The 16713-nt window shown below is 40.7% G+C and overlaps 1 protein-coding gene across 2 annotated transcripts; it reads left to right on the forward strand.

Annotated features, from left to right (window-relative positions):
* The first annotated feature begins 159 nt into the window (after positions 1-159).
* Positions 160-15055, forward strand: OCIAD2 (OCIA domain containing 2). 2 transcript variants are annotated; one of them, XM_064418195.1, is made up of 8 exons: positions 160-303; positions 3447-3581; positions 5927-6017; positions 6800-6853; positions 8649-8696; positions 9687-9792; positions 10897-10984; positions 13393-15055. In XM_064418195.1, exons 2-7 carry the CDS (start codon positions 3522-3524, stop codon positions 10976-10978), a joined length of 441 nt encoding a protein of 146 aa, XP_064274265.1. In that variant the 5' UTR covers positions 160-303; positions 3447-3521; the 3' UTR covers positions 10979-10984; positions 13393-15055. The 2 variants fall into 2 exon arrangements, with proteins under 2 accessions (XP_064274265.1, XP_064274266.1); XM_064418196.1 differs by having other exon boundaries at positions 184-303; positions 3444-3581.
* Positions 15056-16713: the final 1658 nt, after the last annotated feature.

Genomic DNA, 16713 nt, shown 5'->3' on the forward strand with positions numbered 1-16713 from the left:
CGCGGGGCCGAGCAGCGGGCCGGGAGGCGATGGGGCCGGGCCCCGCGGGGCCGAGCAGCGGGCCGGGAGGCGATGGGGCCGGGCCCCGCGGGGCCGAGCAGCGGGCCGGGAGGCGATGGGGCCGGGCCCCGCGGCCCCGCTGTCCCTGCGCCCGGCAGGAGGCGCTGGAGGCCGGCAGCCCGGGCGGGCCGCCCCCGCCCAGCGCGGCTCAGCGCGGCAGGCGGGCACCCGTGGGCTATGCGGTCAGCCGGGCCGGGCCGGGTCAGCCCAGCCCGTTCCGTTTCCTCCGGCGGCCTGCGGAAGGTAAGCGCGGCGGGGTCCGTGAGTGTCAGACTCCTCCTCTCCGCGCCAAGCGGTTCCGCGGGGCCGGATTTCTGCGGCGTCACGGCGGGGGAAGGCGGGGGTCGGGGCGCGGCTTTGGGCGGCCGGCCCGGGGCAGGCGGCCGCTGCGGGGCCTGTGCTGCCGGCGGCGCCGTGCCCGTCAGTTCGGGAAGCACACTGAGGTGCTTGAGCGTGTCCAGCAGTGGTGTGCTGAAGGGTCTGGGGTATAAGTCCCGCTAGGAGCGGCTGAGGGCGCTGTGGGTGTGTTCAGCCTGGAGAAAAGGATGCTCGGGGACACCTTGCTGCCCGCTACAACTACCTGGAAGGAGGTTGTAGCCAGGGGAGGTTTGGTCTCTTCTCCCGGACGACTAATGGCAGGACAAGAGAACATAGCCTCAAGCTGTGCCAGAGGAGGTTCAGGTTGAACATTAGGAAGAATTTCTTCACCATAAGGGTGATCAGACATTGGAATGGATGTGACAATACCATGGTTCAGTTGACAAGGTTGTGTTTGGTCACAGTTTGGACTCAATGATCTTAGAGGCCTTTTCCACTCTCATTGGTTCTGTGATTCTAGGAAAGAAACGCTATGTGCTGGCCGGGTGTGCACTGCCCTGGGCGGGGCACTGCGCCTGCTGCCGGGCTGAGCAGGCGTGGGGCATTCAGCAGCTCTCGGGTTGGTGGTAGGGACCTTTTCATTGACTGCCCACTGCAGCTACTCTGTAGACTCACCTTTGTTTTAAACTCAGGCTCTTATTTCGAAAAGCAATTTCAGATAGGTGTGAAACATCATGTTGAGGCTTGTCATCTTCCTCTTCCTTGAGGTTCCTCCCTGAAATCTTTGATGAGTGGTGCCTGCCCTCGGCATCACAGCCCACTGCGTGGACTGGTTAATACGTGCAATTTTGGCTCTCCCTTTCTTCCCCCAAGTAGGCCTACGAATTATGGGGTCATTATTCATATTCAGGAGGAGGCTTTTTCTTGAAAACACAGTGTATGAAGCTGACAACTCTCATATTTGAAAAACTTAGCTATCTTCTTGCATACTGCTTCTTTGTCATCCCATTAGAGGTATTCAAACTGTGAGATTTTTTTCAGGAGCCTAAAATTAGCATTTTCTTCTGTAAATGAATAAATTATCCAGAATATTTCTTGTAAAAGATGAATAAGTTTTTTGACTATTTGATCCTTGCAAACCACATTGATTTAATCCTGTATTACACAGGCATTTAATTTAAACAGAATAATATAATTGGAGAATTCTTCCCAGAATATACACTTAATTGTTACACTAAGAATTACATGTAGGGTTGAGAAAACAGCAGTGAGTGTTGCAGAAAATTACAAGAAATTATATTTCTCCAGTAAGCTAATGGAAATAAAGTTAATTTTTTGGGATAACAGTTGTCTTTCCGAGACACAGGGCCTTGAAAAATCAGAACACTTTACATTCCTCAGATAGGAGACAGCTTGTCTACTAGGTATGAATATTAAAATTCAGTTACATAATATTTTGATGACATCAATTCTATCTCTTTGTTTCATTTTTGCCGGTATAGCTCTCAGCTTTCATCCCATGTGGAAGCTGTACCATGAGGCTGCTTAAAGGGCTAAATATTTTTGGGGTCCTTCATTATGTTGAAGCAGTAACATAGCTGAATAACTTCTAATTCAGGAGAAACGTGTACTTAGGACAATATAGGAGGCCCATGGCAAACTTCAAATAGTTATAATCTTTATTTATACCCACTCTTTTTCCTTCATTTTATTTCGTTTATTTTCCTCCTGTGACTCAGCTGTTTTATTATCATGAAAAAGACAAGCACTTTAAATCTGTTGTAGCATTTAGAAACTGTTTCCAGTGATTATTTTATGCAGCTGTCTGCACAAGTAGGCTTTCTGAGTAGATAAGAATAAGAAAGCAGATAAGAAAAGAAAATATTATTCACTTTTGATTGACACAAACCACTTTAAAGTTTTATGCATCTTTCTTATATTTTATGTCATTTTTTTGCATTAAGTGACAAGAGACATGAAAATTAAATTGTTCTCAGATTGAGGAAGACTCAAGTGTAGAGCTGTGAGCTTTCCTCATAGAATATGGGTTTTCAAACTTACAGTTTTTCAAAGACACAGTGATCATTGTAATTTTTGTGAGTGTCTAAGAATGAAGTGCAGATTGGTGTGAATTCAATGCTTTATTTAAGTTTTTTTACCAAAGGGATGGGAGGTTGTGTTGCTTCTATTGCTTAAAAAAGCTTTGCTGTCTGAATATCTAGTGTATATGAAGATGTTTCTTGAACTTCATAGCTGTATAACTGACCCCAAAATAAGTGCAGGAAGTGGTTTATACTGTAATATTATGAATGCAAGAAAACATTTAGGGCAGTAAATTGTTGCATATCTCTTCTATTTAACTGTGCCCTTTGCAGTCACTTTAGCCTTGCTCAGTGCCACCATTCTCAGAAGGTACTTTCAGAAAAGGAGAAATGGCCTCAATGTTGATAAAGTGCCAGACCATGCAGCAAAGTGCTAGGTAAAAAATCACAACTTAGATTGTTTGAAGTACTCTAGAAATAAATGAGTTTCCTTATTGCTTTTCCCTAGCAGCATGGCTCTCAAGCATGGAAGACTGCAACTCTAAAACTCTTTGGAATCTATTTATTCTTTTGTGTTATTTTTTTAAGGATGTTTGTAACTGAATTGGGGTTTTGGAGATACAGATGTGGTTTGTGATAGGCTTGCTTGGTGGGTCCCATGGAATCCAGGTTTCGGATGATGGCAGTGAGGATAGAAGTAGTGCAGTAATTCTGGAGAGCACACTAAAGAGGCTGTTCTTGGACCTGCAATACATTAAAAAATTAGAATTTCTTTATGATTGAATATACTATACTAGGTCATGATTCAGCATTTAACTGTAGTTACTGACTTACCTGTTTAAGTTACACCCAACTCTGTGTTGCTGGTAAGTGATAAGCTGTGCTGTAAATTGTGTATCAGGTGACTGGATGCTATCTGCTGTAAAAAATACACTCCTTTCAACCTGGTCATTTTTCTTTCTAGATGAACATTGGACTTAGAAATGTCAGTATGATATCTTGACTTTTTACCTTTGTACCTAGCAGAAGGAGAAGTAGCCAAGCATAAAACGCATAGCTTCTGCTGAACAAGAGCAGTAGCAGACTACAAGGAAAGAGACAATGTCTTCTGAAACGGGTCAACAGGGAAGTCAGACGCCTCCAATAAAGCAACCTGGATGGGTAAGCTGGGTTTCCTTCCTTATATTTCAATGCTATTGCTAATGAATAACAGATTTTACCTCAGTTGCTCTTATTGAAGAGAGAAGTAGGTGTCTGTTAGCTTAAGCATATAGATGAAGAGAGGAAAGGATGGTGTGTTATTTTTCCTGGTTCACTGTGCTCAGTGGAGTTGTGAATCTTAAGGCTCTGATTTATGCCCAGTTATGAGCTGGCATGGCTGTGGTGTCTGAGTACAAGTCCAGTACAGCCTGTCCCCATCAAGCTCTGCATGCACATGTCAGAAGGGGACAAAGGAACAGTACAGCACAAGAATTGGGTCTACAGCTCTACAGAAGATGAACATTCTCCTCTAATGGAGACATCGAGGAATTTAAATGTGATGCCTTTCGCTAACCAGTTACTACCAGAGGGCAGCAATACTGGGCTGATCTGCAAGGAAGAGGCACAAGTGACAACAGGGTGGCAGGGGCTGGGACCTCAGGTCCAGGGAGCACAGTATCAGAGGAGGAGAGCAGATCCAATGATGTTAACCAGGGTCAGCTTGCAGTCAGTTCAGTGATTGCCAGGCAAGTCTGATGCTAAGCTGGGTGATCAGGTTAGCAAGGCAGGGTAAGGATCTCCATGGTATAGCTACAGTACCGTTAAGGCAAGAGCCTGAGCTTATATACAGCTCCTGAACTGAAGGGCAGAGGCCCTGGGCAAAGTTTCTTGCTGCTTTCTCTGAGTTTTTCTGTTTTCAGCAGTCTAACTCGGTGTTACACAACTGTGCCATGGTAGAGCTGACTCTGAGCCCAAGCAACTGAGCAGCTGGCAGGGTGTGTATGGAGGCAGAAAGGTTGCAAAGCCTGTTGGTGCACTTGGGGCTCTGACATGCATTTCCTTATCTTTCAGTCAGCCTGTTTGTATTTTACTGTATTTGTTATGACCTTGCTCTGAAACCAGTTTGAAGCGGTTCTCTATGATCTGGAGTGGAGCCAGTTCTGCATTGTCTGCCCAGCACCACCATTAACTTTTGTAGGAACAGTGCTTGAAAAAGGGCTGAGATATCAATTATCTATAATGTGAAATGTGTGGCTATGGCCAATAAATGCATTTCCTCATTATGGCTATAAAATCATGCATAAAAGGAATCAGGCATAAAAGGAGATAGAATCCTGTAATAGATGAATGTGCTCTTCTTTCCATTTTCCAAGGCATTGCTTTTTCTATGATGCTTGCTTTTTCTTTCAAGAATGCATATGTTTGAAGATGATGTGTTTTTACAGAAAAAATGTTAAAATTTCAATTAATTTTAACTTAATGATGGCTCCTTTGCCTTGGCTTTTCTTGCTGAGCACAATGTCACGGTATGGAATTGGAATATTCTTTGGATCAGCTGGGGTCAGCTGTCCCAGCTGTGTCCCTTACCAAATTCTTCTACATCCTCAGCCAGTTTGCTGTTGGGGCAGCCTGAGAAACAAAAAAGGCCTTGACTCTGTGTAAGGTCTACTCAGCAGTAATTAAATATCCCTGTATTGTAAAGACTGGTTTGGTCATAAATCCAAAACCTAGCACCATACTGGTTACTGTGGAGAAAATAAACTGTCATCCAGTAGAAACCAGTACACCCATTTATCTCAGATGTCTGATAACAGCACTGCAAATGCTAACACTGAGTCTTTTGTTAAAGAAAGAAAAATAATCCTCATATGTTTGCATGTCAATACCCTGGATAGCAGAATGCAAGGGAGAATGCTGTCACTTTTTCCTCACAATCACAATAGGTGAAAAAAGAGCTACCTTCAGGAAATCTGTTGGCAGCATGATTTGTACTAGGGTGAAGCCAGTATGGTTGAGTTCAGTTACTGCCATGGATATATTTAAATTGCTCAGAGAGCAAGTTCTACTAGTGAGGAGTCTGGCAGAATTTATGTTGACTATCTTCTAATACTTGCCAAATCTGCTCTTATTGAACTTCAATTGTTCAGAGCAGAACTTGATTTTTGAAAATTGCCACTCTGCCTTTATTTTCCGTCATTTCTTTCTGGGGACATAATGTAGCTCATGAGAATGAAATGGCTAACAGTTATAAAACAATATGCTTCTAGGGCAAGCAGCAGCTGAGCAATTTTAGGAAAGTAAAGATCAACAAGATGGGTTGTTTAAACTTAAAACCTATGTAGTTCTTTCTGTTTCTGTATTGGGGTATCAAGATTTCATCACACTGCTAGCAACAGAATAAGGGGTTTTGCTTGGAGGTTTTTGGGTTTTTTTTTTTTCTTTTTTTGTAATTTATCTTCTTTAACTCAGTTTTTTTCTTCCTGTGAGATTAAATTTGGTAAACTAATCCAGGTTTATGCTTTCAGCCGATGTTATTTTGTCCCTTGTCCCAAATTCAAGACAGAGAGATTGCAAGGATTGTTAAAGAATGCAAACAGGAAAGTTTTTGGTACAGAGGTGAGTGATCCAAAGTCATTCTTACCACACTTACTACATAGAATGACTTCTTGATGTATGTATGCAAAACTGTCTGCAAAATGTTTTTTGTTGGAACACTGTTGTGGGTTAACTCTGTCATATTAAGTTAAGTGTTGTATTCTTCAAGGTTTAATTAAATTATTTGCATCATTGTTGTAGGTAAAGGTGGTTGGATTGAGGCCTTGCTTAGTATGAGCTTCAACAGTTGTGGAGTTGGTTACAACCACCTAAGGAATGTTTTACTTTCTTACATACTTATCCTTGCCTTTGAATGGAAGGCAGACATGGCTATGTGTCTTTGATTTGTGAAATTCCAAGTGTGTTAGGAAAGCTAAAAAGATCAGTTTTAGTACCTTTACTTCCACCCTCTCAGTTTGTATCTAAATTACATATTTCCTGAATGGAGAAGATTGAAAAGGGTTTCAGCATTTTATTGGACTGCTGTCATTGTAAGTGTTGCAGTAGTTAGATGAGATATTCAGATTGTGGAATCTGTTATTTAATAAATATATATGTATTGCATTAGCTCCAGATGTTACAGCATGGCTGATGTCTGGCACTGTGTGAGAACATCTTGGTTTTGAAGAGAATGTAATCTGAATGAGCAGATGTAATAGGGGATTAAGACAGTAGGAAAAGTTAATGTTTAGAAATAATGGTTTTACATTAGAAACAGAAAACATTTAATGTATAAGAGAGTATTTACCAAATACATAGCAAATTTTGGCTGATACCAGCTACTTTCCTTTTCATTTTCACAGCTCTTCCTTTATCTCTTGGGAGCATGCTTGTCACCCAGGGGCTAATCTCAAAAGGTAAAGATAAAAAAATATATCATTAAAGTGCTGTTTTTCAAGATCAATATTCTTCTCTCTCATTACCATCATTGCTGTGGTGATTTGATTATTATGTGTGTGTTGCTACAGTTATTCTTTCACAAGAGCATGAACTGAAAAGAGAATTTGCAAATCCAAAGACTGGTGGCTGGGTTTTGTCACCATGATCACGTGTAGTTGAGTAGAGTCTTCACTGGGGCAGCTCGCAACCCGAGCAGGGTGTTGGAATTGGGTACTGGAGCTCTGACTGTTGTTCTGTTTGAAAATGCTGGCAATGTTTTGACAGTGACCATGTGTCAATGGTCCTACAGCTTTGGTGCAAAGGGACAAGGAGTACTGCCAAAGTGGGGAGACAGAGAGCTTTCTGTAGGGATGGCTCACGATCTGCAGGCTAACACAAAAGAAAATTGTATTCTGTTTTTCTGGTGGATGTGGCTGGTTCTATGCATGGCAGATTCAGTTTCCCTGCTGGGGGCCTGGACTATGTATAAGGTAGAGGTTGGTGTTTTGGGGAGAGTGTGAGGGACATCCAGCCTGAAGTCTGCTAAGCTGTATCACAAGAGGCTGATGTGGGTTCCCTACTCCATCCTTGACCTGTGAGCTTGTAGGGAGACAGGGAAGGAAGGAGTAAGGGTGTGTCAGAGAAGGATTACACGTTGGAAAAAGGGTGAGCAGTGACAGGAAGGGCACCAGGGCTGTCTCTGTAGGTAACATGCCAGCCTCTGGCATCAGGTACTCTCTCAGTTTCTGTTCATTGTACTTGGATGTTTCTGATCAGCTGTGAAATAACAAATGCTCTTAGTAAATAATCATTACTGTGTGTCACCAGTTGGGGGGGGTGATTAGAAACAAACAACACTTTTGTTCTTCCCTCCCCCGAGAGATCCAATATAAAATTGCATAGATGACATTGGGCAAAGGCCCTTGTGCTTAGCATAGGCTGAATACTTCTCTGTCTAAATTCTTTCTTCTGATGGCTGCACACAGTACCCTGCCTCTAGAAGATGCTGGAGCTTCTAAGCCTCATTATTACTGTCTGAATGCATGTAACAGTGCAGCCAGTGTTTACTTGCCTTCCTTTGCCACGGTAATCGTGCTGTGTGGAGCCCTCCTCCACAGCATGGCATTCCTCTGCCAGATACAGTTCTCAGAGGAATACTGGTTTCACCTCCTGAGATCAACTGGGGGAATGTGGATTTTGGTGGAAAAGCTAAAGATAATTTTTTTGCTTTTCTTGTTTAGCACACTGTGTTCTCTTAAAAGCCAAAATGTGTGATCTGTCCTCTCCAGAGGGGAAGTCTAGATATCAGTTTTAATTGATAGCCACAGAAAGCTACCAAAGAGCAGTTTCATCCTACTTATGCACAAGGAGCTTGACCCTGTATGAGAGATTTAATTTTGCTGTTTTATATGCAGGGTTGGTTTGTGCTGAAACATAAACCACCATCACTTCCTCTGCAGTGCTGCAGGTGTCACCAGTGGCAGACATGCTGCTTTCATGTTGGTTTATACTCTGAACTCCTACCTAAGCTGAATCCTGCAAAGTCTAGATTCTCTTCCTTCTATGACTCTAAGACTGCCCCAAAACACGTGCACTAAGAACTAGTAGAATAGAAAGTGCCCTGATGTACTGAAATCTGAGTTAGTGGACTTCATACCATCCTCACCTTAAGAAATGCAAAATCTGTAGGAAAATTAGTGCTGGTTTTGAGTGCTGGTGAGTTCCTCAAGTGAATGAGTGAATAAGCTTTCTGACTATTTCCTTTTATTGTAGGGATTTTCTCAGCAAGCCCAAGATTTGGTCCATACCCCAAGATGGCACGTAAGTTGTACCCAATTCTAAAGGGAAAGAAAAGGTTCTTTACAGGCAATATGCCTGCCAAGATGCATCTCTCTGAATTTCTTTCCAAAATCTTCTTTTTTTGCAATTGATATGTCACCCCAGCAGATTAGGAAATCAGGTTTTTTATGTCTTTAAAAATAAATGTATGAAATGAGATTCTTCTAATGTAAATATTTTCAGTAGCAGCTTATATTTATCTAATGCAGTCTCTCAAATTGGTATAAACTTTAGTCTCCACTTTGTTTTATAAATTATATCAGCTCATTGATCAGCTGCGCTTGGCTGATTGCACAACTTATGGTATCAAGAAGTCATGACACTATAATATATAAAATAGTATGGTCCTTTTCATGTGTTTGATTGATCTCAGTTGTCTAATTCAGAACCATGGATTGATATAGAAAACAAATAGAAGCACAGAAACTGTACTGTACAGTAAGGTGGCTCATAAATGACAAGAAATTAGATTCCCTCTCCAGCAGAAATTCAGCAGGAAATCAAGAACATTTTATTCTGACTCTAGTGAGTGAAAGCCACAGTGCAACAGTATAGCAAGCTGATGTTCCAGCTTCTTAGAAGGCCAGAGAAGTTGGTGTTAAAAGTATGATCATTAGAAGTAAACCATGGTGTGCAATCAAAGGCAAGAATTATTAGTGCTGACATTGTGAATTAATTTTATTTGTGTAATCTGGTCCTTTAAATATTACCTCCTTTTCCTGTACACAGGTATATTATGTCCTTTTTGTGTATCAATTATTTTGGACCAGTTGTTCTCTCTCATGATAGGTAACTACTGGTTTTCAGTAGTTATTGAATTCTCCCCTGTAAACCCTGTATAACTTCACATGTGTTCGTGACATGTTCTGAGAAGATGTGGTACAGAATTTGTTATATGATTAAAGTGGAGCCAATAGCACACACCTGATTTAAGCTGTTGTATTAACAATGTATTGTTATCTGTCTCTGTAGTTGCTGGTGTCTTGGGTTTTGCCATTGGAAGGATGTCATACATGGGAGAATGCCAAAAAAAGTTTCAGAAAATTGGAATTGCACCATTTTGTCCAAAACAAAAAAGGTCTGTGCTAATTTAAATTATTAATTTAAGTTCTGTGATTAGATCCTAGTCATTGTCGTGGACTATATATTGCAGTATTAGAAACTATACACATTTTTCAGAAAATGCAAATTAAACTCACTGTAATACCTGTTACTAGGATATCCATTATTTAAATGAAATTATTGAACTTTTGAGTGTGATGTGACAACAATTACTCATTCTCTTTTCATCTAGTATCATACTGCTAAGATTGTCCATGTTATCACTCCGATCCTTTGAGTCTTCCTTTGGGACATACCTCAGGCCAAATATGCTACAGATTTTTTTATAATGTTCTTGTATTTTAACAGCAATGTCAATCTCAGCCCATATTCCAACCTCCCTCTCCTCTATGGCTTTGCCCAACCTCCTGCTGTCGTGCCAAGCCATGAGCACAAACTGAGGGGGTGCCTTTTCCACCTTGCACCTCTAACCATAGAACAGATCTCAGTGGTTGACTTCTGTCACCTGGAGCCTCCAGCTTCACATAAAGTACTCCTTCACATCAAATCAGACTCTGACTTCCTTCCCAGCTCCTCCTCAGCTGCCTGTTGTACTCTCCATTCTCAATATGGCTTCTGGTATAAACCTTTCGCTCACAGAACACATTTCCACAAATCCTATGCAAAAAATCATTCTCCTTTGTCTTTCCACATCTTTTCCCCAGACTAGCATGAGCTTTTATGCCTATAAGAGTACATTACTGATAATGGGAAGCTTCTTCATTGTTCATCTATTTCTCTACTTCTATTCTTCCCCCACGTAACAAAGTATATACTTGGTATTACACAAAGTGTTATACACCTTGCTCCTAGGTACAATGGCAAGGACTGTCCTTTGCTGCTTAGAAAATCCTGTTATATTTTGGCAATTGCTAGAAGGAGTACTTAATACTAATTAATGGGCATTTATTGGCTGAGACATTTAGATGTCATATTTTGCAGTTTATATCCCATATTACAAAAATTGGGGAATCTAGTCAAGAGATTACTTCTTCAAGAACCTTTGCAACCATTTTCTGTGGTTGTATTAGAAGAAATACAACAAAATTCTTCAATGTTTTATTCGATTTCAATATTTTAGGAAGTGTCATCATACTTGCCAAGAATGTAAAGCAAAATTTGGATCGAATGAGAGAGAAGGTTCAAGTCCTTCAGCAGCTTAGTGCCAGGTAGGCAACCTTGTAATTTGTTTTAAAAATCTCGTGTTATTTTCCATGGTGAATGGTATTCTTCTTTTGAACAGTATAGTGCAAATAACAGATTTTAACAATGGATCAAAATCCAAGCATTACTCAAGGAAATATTCTGTATTTGTAATTCCTGATTAATTTTGTTTCTTAATTTTTACCTTGCATTCCATTCATACTAATTTTAAATCCCCCATTTCTGTGGAATTTTTTCTTTAGCTGCAGCTGAGTATTGATGATTGACCTAAGTGGAATTAATTTGGATTGACTGCTTGTATTAAAACAAATACAACTCCTTTCAACTTCCAGCTTGTTTTACTTAAGAATCAAACAATTATGGATTTTGTTGATATTTAGAAATGCATTGAAATATTGAGAACAAAAGCAGACACAGGTGGGGGTGGGTTTTTTCCATTCAGTAGTACAGTTTGGCTAGAGCCTTAGTGGGATAGTGTAATAGTGGTGCAAGAGCAGTCTGCTGTGCTGGGCAGGGGACATGGCTCCTGTGGTGTTCTCACCCCAGAAAGGGGGAAGTTCCCTCTGTGGAAAAGGAGGGTTTACAGGGGTAGGAAGTAGGCAAGTGTTTAAAAGGACTTGCACTCTATGAAAAACAGGCCAGCAGCTGGGTTTTTTAAGAATGCTTTCACACTATCTGCTTGTGGTGAGCTGGCCTACATTTCTCACAGGCAGGAGAATGTGTGAAAGTGTTTGCAAGTAGCTCAGCAGCCTGCAAGAGAGGAGAGCAGAGGGCCTGTTTGAAACCCTGCCATGGGACTTTACACAGCTAACAACAGAAGTCTGACACAGAAATTGTTGGATTGAGTCTAGCATATATAATGTAGGAATTCGGACAAGGATATTGGTAATGGTGCCTTTTTTAATCCAAAGTGCATGCCCACAGACAGTCTATAAGGAGGACTGTCTCATCAGAACTTGTTTAATTGCCCAGATGAGAGATTTTGATGGACTTTACTATGCAACAATACATTGTGGCAGCAGGGATTGAAAAGTTTTCAGAGTCCTTAAAGAGGGCATTAGAATGAAGTCCTGATTTTAATCAGCTTTGCCACCGCAAAGGTTCAACATTTTATATCAAGTGCTGCAAGTGCTCAGCCACTAGCAGAAAATGCACTTTGGCTTAGGCTCATCTAATAGGGTTGTGCCAAAAGAAGCAGTGTTTCTCTTGTGCCAGCTACAGAGATCACAAAGTGAGCTGGCCCTCCAGGCCACCTCACTGCTCTACTTTGGTATGAGGACAGGGGTAAAAAATCCCCCAAAACTTTCTGAAGGGTTTCTTGCTAGTGCCAGCATGAAGGAGGAAGTGAGCCAGACTTAGATAACTCTGAATAAATAACACTCTAAATCCATTAGCACCTATGAGCTTAATTAACTTCTTGCAATGCTGTGCTGATTAACTGCTTTTGAAGATTTTGTTTTAAATAAATGTTTACATAGGCTCACTTATTTCAAATAAGGACCCCAAAGCATATTTAATTGAGAATGGTCATTTAGTAGCAGTTACCTGTGTAGAGGAATCAAATATTTATTATGGCATTTACCTCTGCTGTTTGTCAGAGCTGCAGCTTGCTGAACCTTCAATCCAAACACATCTTATTTCTCAGCATTCCTCTGTGAGCTGACAATATTTTTTCTGGTATGCGAGTACCAATTAGCTTTTAAATAAATTCCAAATTGTCTCAAATTCAAAGGAGCCTTGCAGCTTTTAGAGGGGAGGAACACAGGATGCCACAGGCCCCTCTCCTTGTTTTCTTCCTGTAATGGGTCCTGAAAGTTCTGCTGTGGAACCTGTTCCCTGCTCCAGCTCACATGTTCATCAAGGACCTTGATTGCTGCACATTTTACCAGCAGCTTAGATCTTCTTGTTTGATTTTTGTAAGGTCTTGAAAGCTTGGTCAAAAAATTAGTTTGAAAACAAATGTAAGGTAAGTGTATTTCTTTCAAGTTTTAATTGCTGTAATGAAAAAGCCATCATATTTGGGCCAGTGTGGTATTTTGAATTTGCCACAAATCAATTCTGATGGACAGGTTTTAGAAACTTAGGAAAAGAAGTACTGTAAGCATTATGGTGTTTTCTGTGTTGTTAAACCTCTTCTATGTTTCAATAAAATTTCTTAATTTAGCATGCTGTGCTCTGAAAATGTGCAGATCTTGTGCTGAGCACATCTTGTTACTGTCCATGCAAATCATATGGTGCAAGCTCTGGCACTACCTAGGAAGACCACTCAGATAAAATTGTATTCATGTTTAGGAGTCTTTTTTCCTCAAGGGCTCTGGAATGTTCTCAGAGAAATCACCAAAATGCTCCATGTTTCACATTGAAAGCAAGGTGGCACTCACATAAATAACAGGTCATTTTATTCTGTTTACAGATGTGGTGAACACAATTAAAACCTTATGGACCATCTTCTTTCAAGGCACTTTCCTTATATAATAATTTTGTGATTCTATCTCTTAGATTTGGTATAACTTGACTTATTTGAAATAGTTTCATATTGTTCCATAGCTCTGTTTGTATTAAATACCAAGTTTTTGAAATGCACTTTTTGAAATACACTCCTCTCTTTTCAGCACATATTGATTTATTTTCCTCTCTTCAATGCAATTTAGCTCTTAGTGCTGAAAAATTACATTTGTCTATTGTATTTAGATGCTGGCAATGCTTTGTGTAACAGACAAAGTGGTTTATGTTGGAATGTTTGTGTCAAATTGTAAGGGTGTGAGGCTGTTTAAATGGTTTGCACAGTGAAGCAGCTATCCAGTCTGAGCTGACCCCTTGGTTGTGGAGTACTTTAAGAGTACCCAATTCAGGGTATTTGCAGTTACTGTGCTGAACCAACTTCCCATAAGCCAATTTACACAGAGGGCTGCTTTGCCAGGGATACCAAAATCATGAACAAGAACACACAATATTTTGGAACAGCTTATGGTTGCATAAAATCTGAGGCCAGCAGATGCTGAGAAAACCCCAAACCTGGATGGCACAGGCTCTCTACAAACAGCAGGATACAGTCTTCCATGAAACATCTCAGCAAATCAAAAGCAGGCACTTCCCCTAAACACAGTGATGGCTTTCATATGGAAATAAATGCAGCTACTGAAAAGTTTGGCCTTCGCTGTCAGTTGATGAAAACTGTCTTCTGTGAGCTTTTTCTGTTTGCTTTTATACTATGCCTGTGGTTAGTGCCCCTCTTTTGAACTAGCTTCTGTGGGCATCTTTACCTTGACACAATGAAATTCTGCAAGCAAAATATATAGTGTGGAAAAGTATAATGTAATTATTAATTGGTTAGTAAACACAAAAGACATTCTGGATTTGACAAAGTCATTGGACTGAATACTCAACTCCCTGATAAAGCACTTGCATAGCCTTTCCTAGCCAAGCAGCCACCAGGCAGAAGGGGAAGGGTTTGACTGGCCTCCCTGTTCTTTTCTTTACTGTAAGATTTTATATTTTTCTACTTGGTGTTTAGCCTCTTGAATTCTTGAGCAACTAGGAACCCCTGTCTCAACAGGGGCTTCAATTTTACACTCTTTTCTACAGAATTTTTCCACAGCACTTTCAATGGGAGTCTGGGATACACAGCAGTGCTGCTGTGTACAGGCAGGTGAGCCTTGGAGAGCCTTCCACGGGGCCTCCAGGGAAGAGGGGCTTACACAAGCACAGAGAAGGCAACCTCCTTTGTGAAAATCATGTAATTGTCATGGGTGTGCTGTGAGAGCCACCAAAACTTGCATGGTGACATGTCTGAGCTACTTCCCCTTTGTCTGTCATCTGCTGTCAAGATAACAGCCAGCAGCTGCAGCAGGGTGAGTCGTGCCTGGGTTGTCTGAGGGAAGCCATTACACCCAGGTGACACCAAGGAGAGCGATGTGTGTGACAGAGGACCTTGCATGTCAGACTCTCAGAGGTTGTTCTTGTGGTCACTAACCTCTTGGGATTACAACTTAGCTAATGAACTTTTCTTTAAATGTAATTTTCATTATTTTCTACTTTTGATTATTTTTCTGTAATAAATATACTGATGTACAAAATTTCTTGTTTCCTTTTTTTCTAACTTGGTTTCCAAACTTTGCAAAAGGCTGAATAGCTAATTGTGTTGATCTGAGTTCAAGTTACTGTGCTACATGTATGAAAAAAGGCAATTTGTGAATAAGATGTATTAACACTAAATGTATGCATATCAAAGGAAAAATGAGCACAGCTAATGGGCAAACTGTTCTTTCAAAGGTCGTTAAAAGCAGCTGTTTTGTAGTAATTATGTGCAATTTAATGAGCTGATCTTTGTTGGCCATTCCTATTGTGCATTCCATACAAGCAGGTTAAAGAATTTATTTTTAATTGAAGCAGAAGTTAAATACTTTGAATTTAGGAGTGACCTATCAAAAAAATTGGGAAAGATTTGAGGTAATCAGTTTCTTCTTTAATAAGGGGAAGAGGTCTCCAGGAGGAAAAACATTTGACCTTGCAAAGGTAAACTAAACTGTTCTTAGTGTTTTCTTACACTGACAATAGGCTGGACTTTCCCCTTTGGCGGAAGATGTTACAAAAAGGCCAAAAAAATCCAATGAACTTACACAGCTTCCTGTGAGTCATTTGTATCTGGAAAGTTGAACTTGTTTTCTTCACTCGGAGACAAGGGAGCTGAACTGTGTGCTGAGGCACATCACAGCTTAGATGCAGTCCACGTACTTGTTAAAATCAGGAAACCAAATACCTCCTTCAGCTGTGATAAATACAGAGTGGATAGCTGTGTATAAGCCTCTGTGCATCTTATAAAATTATGGCTAGGAAAAGGGTGGAAGAGGAAAGCTACAGTGACATTAACCTCAAGCAACTGCAATAGACCACTTATCTTTGTGAATTTTTATATTAGCTGTTGGCTTTCATTTTACAAATAAGGTATTCACTCCAAATTTTTTAAAAAAGGTGTTTTAGAAGAGAAAGCAATTGTAGGTTGAAAAAAGCACATTCCTGTTTGAATCCTTAGCAGGTGGACTCTAGGCAAGTCACCTGGTCTATAATTCTAAATCTGGGAATGAGAGGGACATGAAAGCTCACTATCCAGGTTTTCATAAATCCCTACCAAAACCAAGATTTGGGGCTTGTTTTATTGAATTTTTAGAGAAGAATGAGAGAATAGGGCATGCTATGCAACAACAGGTAATAGGAGGGGAGAGCTCTGGAGTGAACTGGTAAGAAAGCAGGTTCTGGGGCAGGATTTACAAGAGGAGCATGCTGGACCAGGCCCTGTGGGAAATAAGAAGTGGCAGCAATAAAAAAAAGGGATCTGACATCAGTATTGCAGTAGTTCCACATCCTTGAAATACTTGTACATTGTATGAGTATGGAGGGTTATTTGTTTTGTTTGTTTGGGGTTTTTTTCCTAGTAAGTCCCTCAAAAAAAAAAAAAAGGTTCTCCAGGAAGTAAATTAGACTTCTCCAGGCTGTTTAAAATCTAGAACGCCTGAGAGGGCGTTTGGGGACATGTTAGGGGGCATTTGGCATATTTTAACAGATAATCTGACAAAGGAAAACACAAGTGTTTCTTGATGACAAAATTACAGAGCTAGGAAAGAAATCTTGGCATGAGAGGCTGACTAATAAGCTTCATAGTCATGCAGAAAAATACTAACTGCATTACACAGTTGGTTTTAAATTACTCTGACGTTTTCAGTACAGGGACCTGGGA

The sequence above is a fragment of the Passer domesticus genome, chromosome 4 (genome assembly GCF_036417665.1).
Source record: "Passer domesticus isolate bPasDom1 chromosome 4, bPasDom1.hap1, whole genome shotgun sequence".
Classification (NCBI taxonomy): Eukaryota; Metazoa; Chordata; class Aves; order Passeriformes; family Passeridae; genus Passer; species Passer domesticus.

What these genes read in the sequence shown, in the direction of transcription:
- OCIAD2 (XM_064418195.1), top strand. Translation starts at nt 3,522, where the DNA reads ATGTCTTCTGAAACGGGTCAACAGGGAAGTCAGACGCCTCCAATAAAG. An exon ending in GGAAAGTTTTTGGTACAGAG is followed by an intron (nt 6,018 to 6,799) that starts GTGAGTGATCCA and finishes TCATTTTCACAG; the next exon opens with CTCTTCCTTTATCTCTTGGG. An exon ending in CCAGGGGCTAATCTCAAAAG is followed by an intron (nt 6,854 to 8,648) that starts GTAAAGATAAAA and finishes CTTTTATTGTAG; the next exon opens with GGATTTTCTCAGCAAGCCCA.